General features: G+C 44.5%; 1 protein-coding gene across 1 annotated transcript in view; it reads left to right on the top strand.

Moving 5' to 3' along the window:
• The window catches only part of LOC145389776 (intermembrane lipid transfer protein VPS13D-like), a gene marked incomplete at its 5' end in the record, with an annotated part of 131135 nt that extends 116512 nt beyond the window's left edge, over nt 1-14623 (top strand). Inside the window, 2 exon segments of the mRNA XM_080264940.1 lie at nt 13878-14067; nt 14540-14623. Of these exon segments, the coding sequence (XP_080121066.1) occupies nt 13878-14067; nt 14540-14623 (274 nt within the window).
• Between the last annotated feature and the right edge of the window lie 7613 nt (nt 14624-22236).

Raw genomic sequence — 22236 nt, 5'->3', positions numbered from 1 at the left:
ACACAGCCACACCTTACAATGTATCCAAAGTCACATGCAGTACAACATGGCATAGAAGACCCCGGTTGTGATATGATTACCCCAATGAATCCTACAACATACTTTTTTATTTTATTCTTACTGTCTCAAGACGATTTTATATAATACTAAAGATCTGTGGCAGTGAAGGTTAACTAAGATATTATTCCTTTCGCAGGGGTGACGAACGGCCAGTAACAGGAGCAGCCAACAGAGAGCTATGTGGCATTTCTTTACTGCAGTGCGTCACCATATCCCGCCCCACACCACCACACATCCCCGCCAGTCCCTCTCTACTCACCGTCTTCGAAACTACCTAACATTGTCTTTCCAAAGCCACGAAGTGTAGATGTTGATACAAAGAAACGTGAAATACAATTATGTCTGAGTTTCTCTCCTCATCAGAGCATGTCATCAAATAAATAACTGGTATCTTGTGTAATTACCTTTTTTTAATATTAACTAACAGGAAACTCCCAGCCCAAAAGCAGTCAAGATAGAGGGTTCTCAGCCTCTACATCACTTCAAAATCTCTTTACCTAAATTCTCGTGGCCAATGACGATCTAGATTTTTGCATAATAATCTGTACATGGAACGAATAACATGCTAGTTTATGGAATACAGGAGTCTGCCACAACTCTCCATTTGGGGAAAAGAATGGTTAAAAGAAAATACATAGACAGAGGAGAATGGGAGAAGGCTGTCTTATTAGACTGTTGGGGGGTACCATCGATATTTTCACTGCATTTTTCTCTCATACAAAATATAATTAAAGCTTCATTAATCCCCCAATACGCACATCATTGTTGACTAATGTGATCCGGTACGAGTAAGGCTGAAAAAAAAAAAAACGGTAATAAGATTTTTTTATTTTTTGTGCTAGAAGGTGTTATTACAACCAACCGATAAAGAGCGATGAAGCTATGTGTTTGGCCCGGTTTATATATCTGTCTATCAGTCTGTCTGCCTGCCTGCCTGCCTGTCTGTCTGCCTGTCTGTTAGCAAGATTATAGGAAAAAGTCAGCAGATTATCTTATTTCTTTATTTAGATTTTGAATTTACCATTCTGCACAAGCCCTTACTAACTTGGGAACGTTGTCGCTGGAATCCAAGCAGGAAGAGTCAGCGGACAGTGACTAATTGTTCGCAGTTACCCATCCATTTTACTGCTTTCTCTGAATAGGAAGCCCACCCCGACTTAATCTGTTGCGTCACAAAAGGTGCGCGGGGAGGTCAAGCGAGCAGATCATCTCTGTCATTAGACTTTGAGTTAGGTTAGGATGAAGTAATTCGTTTTTCTTATAGAATTCAGTAAAAGGTCAGGGGTACAAGACAAGGATAAAGGTTCAGTCAGTCGTCATGTCCGAGTGAGAGGCTCATCAATTTCGAAGCATTGTGATGAACAAGCAATAAACAGAACGTCAGAAGCAGACTCCTTGGAGAGAGTGCATCAATACCTAACGTCTACGCGATTTTTTTATTTTCTGTTATCATACTTCAGAACCACAGGCGTTTAGTGATAAAGTGGACGGGTGTTTCAACCGATTGTGTGGCGCGAGTGTTGTTGGCGTCACTTCATAAGCTGGTGGTTAGATTTTGCTGGATTTTCCCGCCATTGTCCTCCTGTCTGTGATATGTCGCCTTGTTCCCACTGCACCCACCAAAGGTATGCTGTTTGACTTTATTAATTCTGTACCCATTTTACTCAAACTTGGCCTAAAATTTTCATCTCTCCAACTTGAATACTGAGTTGTAGCAATAGATTAATACTAGAATATGTAAGTCACAAAAAAGTGCCATTGAAGAGGAGCCGTAGCGCTGCCCTTTTCTGTCAATGGCCCATGTGAAGTAAGCGGCAAGAGGACGAAAATCTGGGACAAGTTACCCTGAAAAAAAGTAGTATAATGCAGGATAAATGATATTCTAGGAAGTTGTCGACAATAGCGAGACAGGCAGAAAGAAAGACACACAGACAGAAGACAGACAGACGCATGGCAAGGAGACAGGAAAGGGGAGAAGAAGCGTGGCGTTATTTTGAGTGAAGTTGACATCATAGCACATTAAAATATATTTGTGCCGCAACTTTAATAGCATGTCTTCTTATGTATTACCAAGGTCCTTTGACGAGTAGTGAGCTTACACACACACACACACACACACACACACACACACACACACACACACACACACACACACGCACGCACGCACGCACGCACGCACACACACACACACACACACACACACACACACACACACACACACACACACACACACTGCAACCACATCAAACTATACAACCCCCACCCCCCCTCCACTCACAACACATTCACTTACACACACACACACACACACACACACACACACACATAAATACACGCACACACAGGCACACGTTCACAAACACAGACACAGACACAAAGGCAACCAAACACAGAACCACATCAGCATCCCATCACATCCCCAGATACACAGCCATAGCTCTGCACAGCCACGCCTCCAAGGACACACGCCATCCCTCCACACAAACACCCACTCCTCTATGTATCCAAACCTCCACACGTAGCCCTACCTTCACCTACGTAACCCCAACCTCACCTCCACACACGTAGTTCCACCTCAACACACGTAGTTCCACCTCCACTCATTCGTACACTATGACATCTTGACAAATGTCGATTCATCTACATATATCCATAACCCGACACACAAAGTTTTTTTTTCAATATACATAGCCATACCTTCATATATACAGTATACAGCTATCCCTGGACACATAAGGCCACACCGTCCCGCACAGTACTGCACTTACACACATGCAGATCCACCTTACATAGCCATATCCCCATGGACACACACACACACACACACACACACACACACACACACACAGACACACACAGACACACACACACACACACACACACACACACACACACACACACCAGACACACACACACACACACACACAATGCTCTCTAGTGGAGCTTGCTAATGGGGTAATGTGTGTATGTAACTTTGGTGGTGTGAGAGGTATATTTTTGCATAAGGCTTGTTAATATCGTTTTGTACACACACACACACACACACACACACACACACACACACACACACACACACACACACACACACACACACACAGTAAGTAAGTATTTATTGACCACAATATCCAGTGACACATACAGGATTTCAAGCAACAATAAACCTTAACATGATAAACAGTACATCAGATATTAGCAAACAATTATGGTCCACAAAACAAGCGAAGTATTAAAGGGTTGATCAGTGCATCTCTATAGCCTTAATGAAAGATGGAAATCATTACACTTCTGATTAGAAATGTAACTACAATTTCACCATTCACGTTTTTTACGAAAAAAATTTCCCAGTGATATATCATGGTTAGAATAAGAGCATACAAAATGAATTAAATACACTTTAAATAACATAGGTTATGGTAAACATTATAGTACACACTAGCCAAAACAGGAAAGGACCTTATACACTATCTCCTCAATAGGAAACTGAGCATCGTCACCAATGTTTTGACTCCAGGAAGTAAAGTTATATCTTGTACAGACGTCGGAATAAGTTCGTTTCCTTTTCCGTGGACTAAGGTGTTTGTAACACTGCTCGATGGAGAACTATCCCCTCCCCCTCCCTTCCTCATAGTCCCACACTCCCACCAAACCCCCCAACTTTTCTCTCCGATCCCGTACTCTCGCTAGCAGCCAGCTTGGGGTTTCTGTACTTCATGCACCTCTCTAATTACGTGTAGTCCGAACAACAAATAAAAGGATAGTACAGTACATATAAACCAAGTTAGAAGATTTACTACACACACACACACACACACACACACACACACACACACACACACACACACACACACACACACACACACACACACACACACACACAGAGTTAAAAGACAGGGAGCGACAGGCGCAGAGGGGGAGCGAATGGAAAAATTTGGAATGTGAAAAGGCAGTTACGAAGAAAATAAAAAGGGGAGAGGCAAGGAAAGAACAACGAGAGTTAAGAAAAGAGACAGATTGTGAGAAGTGACAGTGAGAGGTGAAATGAGATACAGGCAGTGTGAAAGGGAAAGAGAAAAAGGGAGATGTGAATCGAAAGGCCGGGAGACAGGGAAGTAGAGACAAAAGGGGAGACAGCTGAGAGGAAATGGGCATGGAGCAACCACAGAAACAGGGATAATAAAGAAGAAAGTGGGAAAGAAAGCTACGGAACGGAATACTGAGAACGATAATGAGGAAAATTAGAAAAGAAGGCAGTGTAACAGAGAGTAGGAAAAAAGTGTTATTCTAGCAAGGATGCAGGGAAAGAACTAAGCAGGACAAGACGAAAGCATTGAGGCTGAGTAAAACGAATGACATTCATGTAAAAAGGGAGGGAGAGAAACAGAGAAATTAGAAAAATTTGCGGAAAGTAGAGATTAAGGGTGGGAAGAAAATAGGTTAATTTTTACGGCAAGAAAAAGGAAGGGGATGTTAAGAAGGGAAGACAAGGGAAGGGCCAGGGAGGAAGGAAGGGAGAGAAAGACAGTGGCAAGAGCGGAGTGAAAGAAGAGATTTCGGGTGACAGGGAGAGACGGAGAAAGAAAAGAGAAAAATGAGCACGCAGTTATTACTGGGGAAAGAAAGCAGTGAAGGAAATGGATTTAGTACAAGTAAAGAAATAAGGAGAGAGTCATGAAAAAAAAAAAGATACATGTAACGGATGTAAAAAGTAAGACAAAGTTATGACACAGGGAGGAAGAAAGAAGAGTGAGGTAAGGAGGGAGTGACAGAGGGGAAGAGAGACGAAGGAAAGGAAAGAGAGGGAGGAAGGTAGGGACTGAGCAGATTGCTATAAAGAGGAGAAGGAGGGAAAAGGAAACTGGGGATGAGACAAAGGATCCAGAGAGAGAGAGAGAGAGAGGGAGGGGAAGGGGCAGTACACAGACAGGTCGACAAATGTTCAGAAAGTGTGTGTGTGTGTGTGTGTGTGTGTGTGTGTGTGTGTGTGTGTGTGTGTGTGTGTGTGTGTGTGTGTGTGTGTGTGTGTGTGCGCTTCCGCCCCTGCGTCACTTCTATAACATTGTTCCATTTTTTCACCTGCGTGTTTTCCTCTTCTCAGCTTGTTTCTCCTCTCACCCACTTTTTTTTATCATTATTTCTCCTGATTGTTCTCGTCATTCCAAGTCTCTCTCTCTCTCTTTCTCTCTCTCTAGGAATAAAGAGATTGTTCTCACAGTCTATATCTCCTTAATACGGCCACTTCCTCAGTTACCGTGGAATTTTGGTCGACATACATGGACTTAAAAAGAGTTCAGGAGACTAAGGTATCAGTTTCGCCTGAGGGCTGTGGGACTTTTTTAGTAGAAACTCGTAGACAACGGGGTCAGCTCATTACAGTGTTTAAAATCTGAATGGGTTTCACCAGTGGCGTACCTGAGGGGGGGGGGCGAGGGGGGCTGTTTGAAACTGCCCCCCGGGCCCCCAATTGAGGGGGGCCCCAAAAAAAACCTTAAAAATTTATAAGTTTTCTTTATTAATATTTAAAAATATATATGTTTATCATCCCGACAATCCCGGCTGAGATATTAGATAAGTTTTGAGAATAAGGGGGGCTAGGTTCTTTGCGGGGCCCCCCTCCTGGAGGGGGGCCCCACAATGAACCTAACCCCCCGGGCCCCTAAATCTCTAGGTACACCCCTGGGTTTCACAATCATTACATACAAAGTTGCTTACTCTTAACACGGACTCGGCACACAACCATGGTTGGGAGCTGTAAATGAAAAAAATTACCGGCAGAATTACATGAAAACTTTTTCACATGCAAGATCAGCTCCACATGGAACTGACTCAACATGGACGTTGTTAACATTACAGTAGAGAAGTTTAAGGGATTCATCAGCAGGATCTTACACTAGAATAAATGTGAATTGGATATGCATTCCCAGGCAAACAAGAAGTATCTCCACGGTATGAGCTGCATAGTTATTTAGATCCTAACTTTTCCTTGTAACTCCTCTTTCTCTCTCTCTCTCTCTCTCTCTCTCTATCTATCTATCTATCTATCTGTATGTGTGTGTGTGTGTGTGTGTGTGTGTGTGTGTGTGTGTGTTTGTAAAAGAGGCTTCTACTATCGCAACATTTAATCACAGCAGATTTATTCTGTGTGTGTGTGTGTGTGTGTGTGTGTGTGTGTGTGTGTGTGTGTGTGTGTGTATATATGTATGTCAAAAAAGGTGTCTACTACCGTAACATTTAATCACAAGACTAATTCTCTCTCTCTCTCTCTCTCTCTCTGCGTTTGTGTGTGTGTGTGTGTGTGTGTGTGTGTGTGTGTGTGTGTGTGTGTGTGTGTGTGTGTGTGTGTAGTAAATCTTCTAACTTGGTTTATGATATGTACTGTACTATTCCTTTATTAGCTGTTCGGACTACACGTAATTAGAGAGGTGCTTGAAGTACAGAAACCCCTAGCTGGCTGTGAGCAAGAGTATGGAGGGTACCGGGTGGAGTCATGGGGCGGAGAGAAAAGTGGGGGGGTTGGGTGGGAGTGTGGGACCATGAGGAAGGGAGGGGGAGGGGATACCTCTCAATCGAGCAGTGTTACAAACACGGAAAAGGAAACCAACTTATTCCGACGTCTGTACGTATGTGCTGAGTCAGTGGACACACCTCCAGTACATGCAACTCTGTTTGCACAGCACCACATGGACAGAACCGCTCTGCTACCGGGAGACGTCCCCGTCCACGCCGATTCCAACGGCCCGTCTCAATAGCCAGATTGTGACTGATTACCCGCAGCCGACTAAATACCATTCTGTGTACCTCACTAGTTTTACCACGACATTTATAGATCTCGTGAACTGTTAAGGTAGGGTTCAACACATTATAAATTAGGCTTCTAGAAGATGTAGAGTTAGAAATTGATTGCTTTAAAGATTCAATGCCGACTTTAACATCATCAACAGAATTATTAATTAAACTCTTAATGTGTTTACTTGTTGGTGTGTTAGCCGCCATGGTCAGCCTGACACACACACACACACACACACACACACACACACTCACACACACACACACACACATACACACATGAACACGTTCGAAAACACAGACATAAAGACAAAGACAACGTAACATAGAACCACACCAGCATCCTACCACACCTCCAGACACACAGCCACAGGTCTGCATAGCCTCGCCTCCAAGGACACACGCCATCCCTCCACACAAACACCCACTCCTCTACATATGTAACCTTAACACGCAGCTGTACCTCCACCTACGTAACCCCAACCTCACATTAACAAAAGTTGTTCCACCTCAACACACGTAGCCCCACATTCACTCATTCATACACGATAACATCTTCACAAACGTCGATTCATCAACACATACATATCCATAACCCGACACACAAAGTTCTATTTCTATATACGTAGCCATATCTTTAAATACATCTAGTTATCCCTGAACGCATACACACACACACACACACACACACACACACACACACACACACATACACACTTTTATGTGTACACAGAACAGGCAAAACTTGGAATGTGACACCCGTAGACTTTCAGAGAGCATAATTTCTTATAAAGCGATTTCATGGGCGACCGAAAGTTAGGTTAGGTCACTTTGGGCAGGGTTTGGTCTGATTAGGTAATTTTTGGTTGGGTTGGCTTCAGATCGACTAGATATAGACGGATTAGGTTAGATTGCTTTAGAATACGTCGGTTTTGATAGGTTTTGGGTTGGGTTTTATTTGGTTGGGTTAGGCTGGGTTAGGTTCGATTGGATTAGGTCATTTTAGGCTTGACTGGGTTGGGTTAGGTCGGGTATGGTATGGTTAAGTGAGACTGGGTAGGATTAGGTAGGGTTAGATGCGGTTAGGCTGCGTCAGAATTGGTTAGGTTAGGTATGGGAAGGTTATGTGAGATTGTGAGGTTAAATACAATTAGACTACTTTAGGTGAGGTTAAGTTAGATTAGGTTGGGTTGATTTGGGTTGGATTAGGTCATTCGAGGTTAGGCAGTGTTCAGTTTGAGCAAATATGGATAGGTTAGTTGGGACTGGGCTCGGTCTTTTGTTGGTCGGTCCTTCCAATGTCAAACATCATAAGAGGTGAACGTGATTTTGTGTGTGTGTGTGTGTGTGTGTGTGTGTGTGTGTGTGTGTGTGTGTGTATGTGTGTGTGTGTGTGTGTGTGTGTGTGTGTGTGTGTGTGCTCGCTTCGTGTTTCGTCTATTTTATATATTTTGTGTGTGCCTTGTGTAACTAAAACTTCGTTTTTACGTTTGGGTTCTCATGTGACTGAGGGTGGACTGCTTAAGAATAGCGTCCTTTATAGTTACGATTCCCTCTTCCTTAGTATAGCATATGTTTTTAGTTTATTTAGCTTTCTCTGGACGATTGTACAAGAGCTTCGTGGAAAATACTAGAACTAGAAAGATGGCAGTAGATACCGCCTTGTGTACCAGATATCCTGCCCAAGTTTCATTAGCAGATGTCTTGCCCAAGTTGAATAAAGTCGTCTGAAGTAAGAATAAGCTTGAAGATACGTTGCTGTACTGAAAGTCGTTGGATATGCCTTGTTTGATGTCTTTTCGTATGTGGCTGCGAGATAACAGACTCAGGTTCAGTCTTTTATGGCAAGCGTTAATTGATATCTCAGTGCTTTGCTTAATGTGGAGGTTAATATGTCAATGGAATGCTTCTGAAGCTTTCCGCCTCCTCTCAAGTAAGGATGTGTACTGTCTATTATACTCGTCCAATTGGTAACATCACTGGTATGTGTTTACAGCTCCCCACCTCTCAGGCATGGGTGTTTACTCGTGTGTTTTACATAGGAGTCTATTATACTAGTCATATTGGTAATCTGTCAATGGTATGTTTTTAAAGCCTCCTACCTCCCTCTCGTGCAAGGTGTTTATTATCTATTACACTCCTATTGGTGATGTGTCAATAGCACGTTTATATTTCCCGACCTCCCTCGTGCAAGGCTTTTTACTGCTTATTACACACACCATATTGGGAGTTGTACACGTCCTGTCTGATTATACAATGACAACTCTCTCAAATCATTCATGGTCTTCTCATAACCCTCTTCAGCCTCTGAACCACGTAGTCAAGTCTGCGTTTACTTTAGCACTCTTCACAGTCCTCATCAGCCTCCGAACCACCTATCCAAGCCTTACTGTTCTCTTGCCCTGTGCTCTTCTTGTCGTTCTTCGTTTTTCTCACTCTTTTTCTGGCCTCATTCAGCCTTTCTGCTTTTTTCCTTTTATTCTCAGCTCTCTTCATATTCTCTGTTCTCTTTGCTTTTACTCTCTGCTCTTTTTCTTATCCCTCCTCTTTTTCTCTCGTTTTCCTGCCACGGTCCGCCAGCTACAATATTTCATGGTATATTATGCAGATACGAGGCTGTAAGTAATGACCAGGCAAGATGATATATTGCAGCCGTGGCGAATCAGGCAGACATATATGGTGAAAGGTCAGACAAAGACTTATATATTCCTTTTCGTTTTCGTTTTTAAAGGCTCCAACATGCTTGCATGTGTCGGCCTTGGTCACCTAATTGCGGCTCTCCACGCTGCACTATCTATTGCAGCCTCCCTGTTCAGTCCCTTAACCCTAAGGTCACACTTAATGACCTCGTCCCATGTTTTTCTCGGTCTACCCCTCATAACCCCACCCCCAATATTAACACTCCTCACCCTCCCCACCCAATTATCATCCCCCATCCTCTCCACATGTCCAAACCACCTCAATCTACCTCTCCTCATCTCAACACCAATACACTCCAGTCCCATCCTACCTCTCAACTCTTCCATCGTAAACCCAGCCCCACCAGGCCTTGGATGCAGGGACGCACTGCACATCCACCTAATCATTGTCATTTCTGTACGTCTGAGTCGGTGAATATCTTCCTCCTTCACTGCCCAGGTCTCACTGCCATACAGCATTACAGTCCTAACACATGCTGCATACAAAGACCTCTTAGCACGTAGGGAGAGCCCTCTCAATGTCAGGAGAGGCAAGAGCTCCCTGAACTTCTTCCAACCACTTCTCACCTTAGCCACAGAGCTAGCTCCAGCCTCACCTCCAGCACACAACATGTCTCCCAAATAACAAAATTCTTCCACACACTCAAGAGATTCACCAGCAAGTTCAATCCTTTCACGTCTGACAATCTCCACCTGCTCACCTCTGCACGCCATACACATAAAATCAACATTATCTCGCAGTCTACCTCTGATACCACTACATCTCTTATGCACCCATTTATCACACACACCGCACAAGATGTAATTACTTCCCACGCCCTTGTGGCAAACTGCACATGGCCACTCTCCCTCGTCTTTGACAGTACCGCCACCAACCCTAGATATCATCACTTTTGTTTTATCTGCATTTACCCTTAAACCCTTTTGCCCCATACCATCTCTCCACTTCCTAAACCTTTCCTCCGCCTCCCTTTCATTCTCTGCAATCAACACCAAATCATCAGCATACAACACCTCCGTATCATTTAAGAGTCTCTCCCACCTGCTCACTGTGACATCCTCTGGCACAGTCACCTGAGCACACCGACTGGCACTAGCACAAATGTACAAAATATCGGCCATTTGGCTCACATTAGTATCAATGTCAGGATCAAACTGGGGAATATCGAATCGAGAAAGGTCCCCAATAAAGTTTTCGATGTGAACATCACAAAACTTTATAGGACGTTTTAACCGAGATTTCTTCTTCTTACAACTTCAATACAAAACTGCATGATCACCAAGCGAACCCGCCCGCACACCAAGGCACACCCTATCCACCACAGGGGGGGACAGAGCAACCGCTATGGGGGCGTGATCCGATGGCATATCAAGGCCATTATTCACAGTGAAACTTTAAATGCAGTTTAAAATATTGGTAGAAGCATTACACACATCTACTTCAGAAATCCATTCATTATATTTCTGTGCGTGACAAAAATAAATGGGGAGAAATTGTGAATGAATAAATGATGACGCAGCCCTGAGGGGATATTCTCCCGCATTTGGTCTGATTAGCTAGTCAGGTCAGGTGCGAGTAAGGGGATGGGTCTATTATGATGTGAAAGGGGTAAACCTGCTCTGCTGTCGGGCCCTGCTGCGGATGTCACTGATTATACTGTGCATTTGACCCATGTGTGGTGTGGTGCGGTGAGGATCTGTCCCTTCTCCCCTTTGGGGCTAAGCTGCGAATGACTCTGTTTGAATGGATGAGTAAATGTGGAATGTGTCGTCCTGTCTCGGCTACCTCCCTTTCCATGGGGGAAGCAGCCTAGGTATATAGATAGATAGATGTTTCCTATACGTCAGATTGCTCTTATAATGTTTTTCACCATATTTCAAGTTATTTACCACCACTAAATTTTGTTCTACACACACAGTAGTCATAGTATTTGCATTCTCATTAGGCAAATTAATTTGCTCAGGAATCTCAGGGTAGGTGAAATAATCAGATCCAGGGACAAGTAAATTCACTAAATACTTTGAACACCAGTACCAAAACGTGTGTTCAGGTCTCCCATTCGTAGAACATTACAATTGTCCTCTTTTCCACATATGATTTCCTCTTGTATATAACTGAAACTGTTAGGATTAAAGCACTGCGAATCTGTAGGGGGTATATACACAAACCCCAAGAGCACAGTGCTCAATAGGGACAATCTGAGCCAAACTTGGTCTTTCATTTTACAGTCTACACCCATCACAGATGACTGTAAACAACGCTTTACCAGTACCACTGTGCCCCCTCTATGTCCGTCTGACCTCACAGTGTCTCTATAACAAACATAGCCAGGTAGAGAGATACGATCACTAGTTTTCACTTCATTCAACCCTATCACATCGTAATTCATTAACAATGCCAGTACAGTACATTGGGCTTTTCTAACTTTGTACGAACCCCATTGATGTTCCACGACATGATTGCAACATGTCTTCTTTGTGGTTCATCTAGAAAGGAGCCGGCCGCCAGCGGTCGATGACCACCTGATCGCGATAAAGTTTCCTCTCATTCGTGTTCAGCCTGATCGTGCAGCCGACGTTCTCTGGTTTAGTCCTCTCTGCCGGCTCAACATCCCGCAGACGCGCACACACACACACACACACACACACACACACACACACACACACACATCCTCTCTCGCTTGCCAACTGGTGGACAGGAGTTCGCGCCTCGCTCAGGTTGCGAAAAGTTTCACTGACGAAGTGGGTGGTTACTGTCCCCCTTGAGCAAGGGGACGGGTGTGTGCGTGTGTGAAGGTCACAGCCTTGCCCTTAGATCGGACTATATGAGCTCTCAGCTCCCTTCTGGGAGGGTAAAAGCTGACGATCACGACCATCAAAGTGATCCTGACCGACCCGGTGAATTACACACACACACACACACACACACCTCACGTAGCAACTTGTCGGCAGACGCGAATACATGATTTAGGAAGCAGCAAAGACAGCAACAATATTAATACTCGGAGGAAGGCTAAAAGCAGAGTACAGGAACCAGTTTATGTCAACTTTTCGCCCACAAAGCTTCTTCAGGAACATCATTACTGGACAACACTCCACTCCTTAAATAGACCCAAGCCTGACTGATAGTGCAGGATTGTGTACTTGTGTTCTGGTCACCATTCAGGCTTAGGTCAATTTAAATAGTGAAGCACTGTCTACTGGTGTTGTTCCTGAAGAAGTCTTGGGGCAGAATGTTGCAAGTGGGATTCTGTACTCTGCTTTTGGTCTTTCTCTATATACAGCAGCAAATACACCATAATTTTACTGTTTATCTTCCTTATGAAAGCTTACCCAGAATCCAGCTAAATGAAACGAGTATTTCCCCATCCAATTTTTATCCCATACTTCACACTCGGGACGATTTGCATCAGTATATGACCGATTCCCGCCTCAGTGTTACGAGTCCTTTGACGGAAGGTAATCGAATATTGTTTTTGCTGGGTTTTATGGGCCGGCTAAATGCCTCACACATAGTAAAGCCTCTAGTCATACAAGCCTCCGCACGCAACATACTGGTGAAGCACAAATGGTGATGGGTTTTTGCAGTGAGAATGACGCCAGATCCAATATTAACCCTCTGCAGTTCGGGACAGCTCTAGTATTACGCAAGTCTAATTGAATGTTGTTTTTGCTCAGTTACAGTATATGGACCAGGTTAATGTCTCTCACATTGGGAAGCCTTAAGTCTTACAAGGTTAGGCACGCAACACAGAAGCACAAATGGTGATGGGTGTCTGTAGTGAGAGTGATACGTAAATGTGTTATAATGATTCATCCCGTCAGTCTGCAATATGAACCGACAGGGTGATCACATATGCAAGTATGTCCGTGAGCAAAAAGCCTCCAACACCTCTGCCAGTTGAGGCAATGGAAGGGTGCCACATGAACTAGTTTCTTGTGATAGCAATATGAAACACACAAGAGAAAGGTATCAGAAGGAACGATACTCTCATTTGGCAAGAGTGAGAAATACGGAAAGTAGGACGCAAGGCTGGCAGAGAATTTTGACTCCACATGACAATACTTAATATCAGGATTCTCTTTAAATGGCCGCCTTAGTTTGAGTTACCCTAAAAACAGATCACGAGACAAAAACGCTTTCACTGAGCGACCGTGGATCTCCAGCGGAAAGTATATTGATGGTTAAATAGTAGTGATACGTACGTTGGTCTGCTGTAACATCACATATTAGTTCTGTAGCGTGTTTTTATGAGCAAAGTGCGAACACCAGTAGATTACATGACCTCCCCCCCTTTCCTTGCGCGCGCACCCCCCGAATTCCTCGTCCAACAGCGGTGGCAGCAACATCTCCTCTCCTCATCATGGCCTCGTCTACTACTGCTCCAGCCTACGACCCGTTGAGGGTCATAGCAGTACTGAGCCTGAAGTAGGAGTGCAGACCATCACCATCACCGGCACCGTGAAGTGGTACAGCATCAGGGCGAAGTACGGGTTCACCCGGCGCCAGGATACTGGCGTCGATGTATTTGTGCATCGCTCAGCGATCGCTGCTACCTCTTCTCGGCGCCCCTCGCTCTCGTTACGCCAGGGCGAGACAGTGGAGTTCCACATTCACCAGACACCGAAGGGTCCCGAGGCTAGAGACGTCACTGGACAGGGAGGTGCAGCTGTGCAAGGCTTTGCCAATGCACGGCGGCGCCCCACGGCCCAGGGGCGGCGGCCTGGGGATCCCCGATGTCCTGAGGATGTGGATACCATTGTCGCCATGTGCATCGCGACGGCGAAGGCTTTCTGTGGCGATGACAAGGCAGCTATGCTCGTTCTACTCCCCGAAATATTCGAGAAGAACTGGCTGCCAGCTTTGTCATCCCTCAGAGCTTCGCTCTTGATGCTCGGCCAACCCCTCGTCAGGAGCGTCACACCACCTCGCTGCAGCCTCCTAGACCCCGCACAACACCACGGAAAAAGCTGCAGCTTGACGCTCCTCTTAACAGAGCGACTGCCTCCTCCTGCACTACCTCTGCCCCGCCCATGGACACCGACACCGCCGACGATCACCGCCCGCCGTCAGCAGCTGAGGGAAGGGTCGCCTCTCCTGTCCTTTCCATCCTACAGGAAGAAAGCGACCACACCTCCCCCTCACCACCTGATGCTGTCGTGAACCTCCAGGCCACCGAGGAGGCTTGTACCTCTCCCTCCCCACCACCGACATCGAACAAGAAGAGGAAGAGGAAGAAACAGCCTAAACCACCGCCACCAGCCGAGATAGATCCTGAAGGCACTACTCCACACGCTTCTGAACCTGACCTCAGCTATAACGACACCCTCAGCAAGGCAGAAATTTCCAGCATCGTAAAGTCGGCCTTTAATCCCGACATTCTCCTAGGCCGTCTAAAACAGACAGACGTATCCTTATTTTCCAAACTAACCAGCCCCAGCAGTTCCTCGTAGAGGCTGCTCCACTGACATCTCTGATAACTCTGGCGGGCTCTCCACCCTGAGCCCGGGTCCATTTTCATAATAAAATGGACGAATCTCAACAACAACAACGCACCCCCCCCCATACACACATCTACACGCAAGCTAATCAGTTTCCACATCTTAAAGTTGTACAAACCTACCTACGTGCAAGATATACAAGGAAAGTTATTACGAAAATGGTTATGGTCATCATCTTGCTCGTTCATAGGCGAGTTTCCTTAATTGGCCTCTGTGTGTGGTTTATGGCTTCTCTCTAGACTTGAAGGACTTATATCTCAGTACTTGAAGCTTATTGATTCCTTGTTTTTTATACTGTGATAATTATAGGTCTTTCACAATAACCTGGCCCATTATTTTCGTCCTTCATACATATATCTCCTGGTCCATTTTCTCGTCCTTCATACATACGTCTCCGACCCATTTCTGTATTACCTTCACCTTCACTTGGTAGATTTTTGTCCTGTATACCTACTTCGACCATCCATTTCTACTGTACACTCACTTTAAGCTGGTCCAAATTTACGTCTTCCATACAAACTTCACTTATCAGTCAATCAGTCAGTCAGTCAATCAATCTAACTGTCTACCTGTCTATCGCCAGATGCCTTAATCCCGTCAGGGGTGACCACAAATGAATCACCTCCATGTCACCCTTTCCTCCTCCATATGGCGACCTTCTCTGCAACTCACGCCCCATTTTCTCACCTCAACCCTTCCTCTCTAACTTCACTCCCCTCCACAGTTTCTCGTATTGAAATAGATAATTTTCTGACCTGGAGTTTCCTTGTCTTGCTTCACTCCTATCCAAAGGCCTCTCGTATTGAAATAGTAATCCTCTCATCACGGCTGGATTAAGCATGTGGGAGGCCCGGGGCCCGCTTGGAAGGGAGGCCCCCTTTCCAACTCCCCCAATGGCATACACCACAGACTGGTAACCTAAATCCTAATATATAAATAGGACACTTTTAGTTAGGAAATACTGAACGGGGACTATTCATCCAATGCTGTAATATGTAATGCATAAACACGAAATGAAATGAACACAAGTTGCTCTGGTGGGAGGCCCCCTCTTGGTGGGTGGCCAGGGCCCGGGCCCCTTGGGCCCCCCCCTTAATCCGGCGGTGCCTCTCATCTCAAGCCCTCTCCTACTTCTCTCGTCTCCAAAGTCTCTCATATTAAAGGCGATACACTTTCTTAGTATTCTGGTCCACCTCGGTCTCTTAAATTGGTCTCGGGTCCTCAAGGCACAATCAAAAGCTGTAGGTGTTTCGTCTGGGCAATAAAACGATTTCTTTGAGACTTCCCTTCCAGTTTATTGGCTGTAAAATCTACCGTTCTTGAGTTTTCGGTGATACAATACATTTTGTGTTCTGGCATGACAGATAAGTTAATTGTGCATCTTTTTTTTTTTTCGTTTGAGAGAGGGAGAGAGTGGGTGAGTGAGTGTGTGCGTGCGTGCGTCCTTTACCGCAGCATTTTGTAAGTAGAAAATGGAAAACTTTGACCAGTTCCCTTTCGCTACCTCAGTCCATGTAATAAGGTGCTGGAATTTCCTATCAGCAAAAGGCATGGTATCACTTTTCTCTCGTGTCATCTCAGTTTATATTTTTATTTTTATATTTTCCTTTTCCCTACTTTCATTTATTCTTTCCCCCATTTATATCCTCCACACTCCTACCTTCATTAATTCTTTTCCTCATTGTAATTTCCCTTATCAGGCAAATCACTTAGGATCCTCGCAAGCCTGTACTTAGAGCCGGTAGCATCAGTGGTTATAATCATTCCAAGCAGGAAAATTGTACACTTGAAATACACAGCCTCTTCGACTTATGGTCCTCCTCATTATAAAGGGTGAGGCATAAGTCTGTAGGCATATGGAAAGGACACATCTGAGGTTATCCTGTGTGAGTGTGTGTGTGTGTGTGTGTGTGTGTGCGTTATCGTGTTCGTGTTCTTGAGGCAGTTTTGCATCATCACCAAACTAGCTCCCGTAACATCACTAACCAACACCGATGACTGGCACCTCAAATCACTAGCTCCCTCGACCAGTGCCCAGTTATCAAGCCTCTTCCCCTGTATGTTGCTGAGAGGAGAATTGGGTGATATTTTTATAGCCTCGTGACTGACTTGAGATGGCACAGTACTCGTTACCAACAGTGTATCAGGCGCCTTGGCCATAATTCTTAGTCCTTTCGAAGAGATTACATTTAAAAGATTCAGTTTAGGTTTAGGATGGATTAACTTGCCTACCTGCTTACCTGCCTGGGTGCCTGCCTGTCTGCCTACCTGATTACCTACCCACTTACTTGCGTTCCTGCGTAACTGCCTTCGTGCCTGCCTGTTCGTCTACCTACCTGCCTGCCTACACACACACACACACACACACACACACACAAAGGCTAGGGGTCCAGACATGTTTAGGGCTATTTAATGATGGGATGAACACCGTGATAACACTAGCAAGGTTTTGTTTGGTGTGTCCTGCCCTCTGTTTCTCAGCTTAACGAGCACTGACCTCCCCAAAAACCTGTTTATTTATTTCCATATTAAGACAAACTCCCCATTTACCACTATATAGTTATCGAAGTTCCTATTTATTCTCTTAGTTATTATTTATCTTCTATCTTAATTATCCATAGACTACCCCAAAGCTGTCTCATTATTACCATACTAATCAGATCCACCTCTTTCTCAGACACTCTTTCTCAGTGTAATTATTTCTAGACTATCCCAAAACCAATTTATTCTCCAGCTCAGCTAAACCCACCTTTATGTGTTAGTTTTATGTTTTTCCTTTTTAATATTAACTTGCCTTATTGTGAAACGTTTGGTGGTTATATAAGTGAAGACAAAGGATTAAGTAAGCAGTCCTAAACTCTGGTTGAGACAGAGAACGTTGATAAGGCAAAAGAATGATTATAAATGTATGTCGACCCAACATCCTAGCCGTCAATTCTCCAAGTCTAGAGAGAGGGCCGAGGGAGCGCAGTCAGGGCTTCCATTTTAGGGTAAAATACCCTAAATTAGGGTAATCAGACCCCTTCTAGGGTAGCGTTTAGGGTAATGCATAACATAGGGTAATTTTAGGGTAATTTTTTTGCCAAAATTGCACGCACACAAAAGATGTGTCACAATCAGTCGAACATCAAGAATATTTTTCAAACCTAATATAGAAATGAACACAAAACTCTAAAGTTTCAACCTGCGCACCACGTTTAATTCCGAAACGGTTAGGCCGGGTTGGCTCAGATGAGTGTTCTGATTAAACCTGAAATCTAATAGAAATGAGATAAAACATAGAGAAACTTGTTTTCTCTTTATTTGTTTATTTTTGTTTTCTTTAAATCAAATATACGGAAATCTTTACATACTTCATCCAGTTTGCCTTTTTCTTAAATAGTGTATTTTTATTCTTTAAATAAAAAATATGGAGTTCTGTACTGTACATATTTCATCCAATTTGCCTTTTTCTTAGATTCATATACTGTATGTCTATGTCTCTCTCTCTCTCTCTCTCTCTCTCTCTCTAAATATATATATATATATATATATATATTGCCAGACGCCTCAATCCCGTTTGGGGTGGCCACAAACAAATCGCCTCCACGTCGCCAATTCCCCGGCCATTTCACTGCCCTGCTCCCAACTCACACCCCCCTCTCTCATATACCTCTCCATCCCATCCCTCCATCTCATCCTCGGCCTCCCCCTAATATATATATATATATATATATATATATATATATATATATATATATAAAATGGAAGTCAGTGTTGCCTACTATTTAGGGTAAAACATAGGAATTTAGGGTAAAATTAACTCGACTCTAGGGTAAGATGAGCGGAGCTTATGGAAGCCCTGAGCGCAGTGGTGAATGGAGTCAGTGTGGACCGCGAGTGAGCTAAGAGAGGACGGACGCCCCTGTCACTCCCTCCAGGGACAGAGTGTCGCGGCAGTGTTAGTGGTTCGGTTCCTTACTCTCCTGCAGAAGTCTCACCTCGAAGCCTCCTTCCCCTCGTTCACAAGTCTCAAAAGCCTCCTTGAGCACCTACAGCAGTATTTTTCCCCTCCTGCAAAAGTCTCAAAAGCTTCCTTGAGCACCTACAAGTCTCATTCAGTGGCCTACTCCTCCTCCAGAAGTCTCAAAAACCTCCTTCACCCCCCTGAAGAAGTCTCACCCAGTCCCCTTCCCTCCTGCAGAGGTCCAAGCTCAAAGCCTTATGGTTTACATGCAGTGTATTTTTCTGGAATAGAACAGTGAAAGACTGACGAAGAGAGTGTATGTGAGTGAGGTGGAGGGGGAAAGAGGGAGGGGGAGGCCGAGGATGAGATGGAGGGATGGGGTGGAGAGGTATATGAGAGAGGGGGGTGTGGGTTGGGAGCAGGGCAGTGAAATGGCAGGGGACAGGGCGACTTGGAGGCGATTTGTTTGTGGCCACCCCAAACGAGATTGAGGCGTCTGCCAATAGATAGATAGATAGATAGAACAGTGAATTTACCTAACATTTTCTGAGTGTCGATGATCCTGTTAGCTCCGTGATAATGAGGGACGGCATCAGTGCTTAGGACGATTGTGTGATACCATTCCGGCAGAAGTAATTAAAACTCCATTAGTATATTTCTTTACAACGAAGCATCTTTAGGCTGGTTGAGAAGGTTGCAGAGAACCTTCAAGACACAGGAGGTTCACCTGAAAGGATAAATACGATTCAGGCAGATATAAGGACAAGACACAATTTTTTTTCGCCTCGACAAGAGTACAAGCCTTCAAGCTGGTTGAGAAGGTAGCAGAGAACCTCCCAAATAGAGGAGGTTCAAGTCCAAGGATGATGGTGGAAGAGATGAGACTTGGCGACGGAGGTAAGACTGAGGGAGATGGTGGCGGTGGCGGGGGTCTACAGGCAGGCCAGTGGAGCGCCGACCCCGAGACTGGGCTGGTGACACTGACGGAGGCGGCTCTGGCCAGGCTAATCAACGCTGACCCCATTGACAAGTGGTCTCAACTCGACCCACAGCCAATTGCAAGGTAGTGTGCTTTGAAATTGTCGATGATGGTATGATGATGGTGATGATGATGATGATGATGATATAATGATGATGTGGACCTATAGCAATGTGGTATTAAGTCGACCCATAGCTAGTTGCAAGGTATTTGGCCATAGCACTTTAATCTGGTCGTGTGTATGATGATGATAATGACTGATGATTTGATTCTGCACAGCCATGACCAAGAGTTCATCGAAATTTCTCAGCCAGCATTGCGTCGTATCTTGCGTATTTCTCTTTCCTCCCCAGAGACGGGGAATATCCTTCCTTCCCATACTCTTTTCTTGTGTACTTCATATTTCTATCACATAGAAATAGTTCATGTAACAGCCCACATTGCCACAACCGGTAGGGAATGTGGGCAAACTTTGGCTGTCCCGTACCACACCACTTTGAGATTTTAACCTTCCTGTATTGCAACGTAGTATATTGATGATGTGAGCTTAAAGCAAGGTACTGTGTTAGTACTGTCCTTGGGTGATGATGGGAACGGTGAGACTTGCACGGAACCACTTTGATTTTGCTAGTACGGGCCAGAACTACTGATGATAAGGGTTCGTTATTGCTTGTGTTAGTTCTTGGTGATGACGGCAACCTGTTGCAAGGCAAAAAAGTCAACTTTTCTCCTCGGTCTGTAACTTTAAAAAGTAGTAAAGGAGAGATGACTGAGATAGCGTGATCGAGTTATAGTGTCCAGTCACTAGGCGTACAACGTATCCGAGAGGGCAAGGGTAAATTTGTGACCCTTATTTTCTGCAGCATTTGTCGTTGTTTTGGCAGATATCTGGTACCACTGGAAAACAGCTTTCACCACAGTTTAAATATGTGAAGCAGAGAGATATAAGGTAACTATAAATTAAACTTCTAAAAATAACTCGTAAAAAGTACCCTAGTGGTGCAGGTGGCCGGCCTTCTCCCGGCTGTTTGTCTTTACTTGGCACGGACGAGTACATCATATTATCTGGCTGGTGGAGAGAGAGAGAGAGAGAGAGAGAGAGAGAGAGAGAGAGAGAGAAGGCTCCATTTCTCACATCGTAAAGTGGAAGGTAATCTCTATCTCTCCTTATACCCTAGATAGATTGAAAGATAGATAGATGAGCAAAGATTAGTTTGCCCCTTCTACCCTAGAGCAATATAGTCTCCGTCATAACCATTCCGAGAACATCACTTCAATTTTCCTTCTTGTTACCGCCAGACGATTTTATTCAGCTTAGGAAGGATGACCTCGAATAAAAGCTTTTCGCGGTCACCTACATTCCAGTTCACGGTACTCTGAATGACAGTGGTAGCGTACGAGCCAAAATCCACCATCATTAGTCTACAGTATAGCCCTTGTTACGGTATATTTCCCTGGTGTGCTTGTAAGTGTGCTGTCGCCTTTTGTTCCATATTACAGGTTGCAGTGTAGACTTCGGAGCTCCCTTTTCTCAGCGATTTATTGCGTGTATTGCACCTCGGCCTCTTACTGGATGTTATTAGGAAAGTTGTTGTTTGTTTCTCGCTTTTTTCAGCTGGAATAATCCCTTCAGTAGGAGAGGCTTTATGTTAGAAAATAAAGCAGCGTAAAAAACGTAAATTCTGGTTAAAGAGGATCATGACCATTGTATTGTAATTGGGAACGCGAAGGGGAAGTCAAGTACTGTCCTATGATTTGACGGTAATTAAAAGGACACCTGTAATTAAAGGTGATTAGCCCACATCCCTCACTGCAGGTACGGAAAGGTGAGACGTGTCCTATCCTCATCAGGTATTTCAAAAATTGTCGTAACCAATAGGGAGCTTGTCTTTACATTTGCGCTTTCAATTTTAATACTGAATCCTGGCTGCAGCATCCAGGTGACGTCCTGTTTATTCTTGTTGTTACCAGACGATTTTATTCAGCATAGGAAAGGTCTGTCGTACTGGAGGGGTCATCTCTTCCTGTTCTATAAGTCTGTCCTGTGTTGAATAAAACTGGAAGAAAATATTAAGGAATGAAGAAGGCATCCCCAGGGTCAGAGAGTTGATCAAGCAGACCTCTGTGTGTGTGTGTGTGTGTGTGTGTGTGTGTGTGTGTGTGTGTGTGTGTGTGTGTGTGTGTGTGTGTGTGTGTATCTTTTTCTCGCTGCCATGGACTCACCTAGGTATTCCACTGAGACAAACATCATACCCTTATACTTAGCG

This window comes from Coenobita brevimanus, unplaced genomic scaffold (assembly GCF_032717465.1).
Source record: "Coenobita brevimanus isolate Jiangsu-jjx unplaced genomic scaffold, ASM3271746v2 jjx.HiC_scaffold_2061, whole genome shotgun sequence".
Classification (NCBI taxonomy): domain Eukaryota; kingdom Metazoa; phylum Arthropoda; class Malacostraca; order Decapoda; family Coenobitidae; genus Coenobita; species Coenobita brevimanus.
The sequence above is the reverse complement of the archived record's forward strand: the minus strand, read 5'-3'. Positions and strand labels throughout refer to the sequence as shown.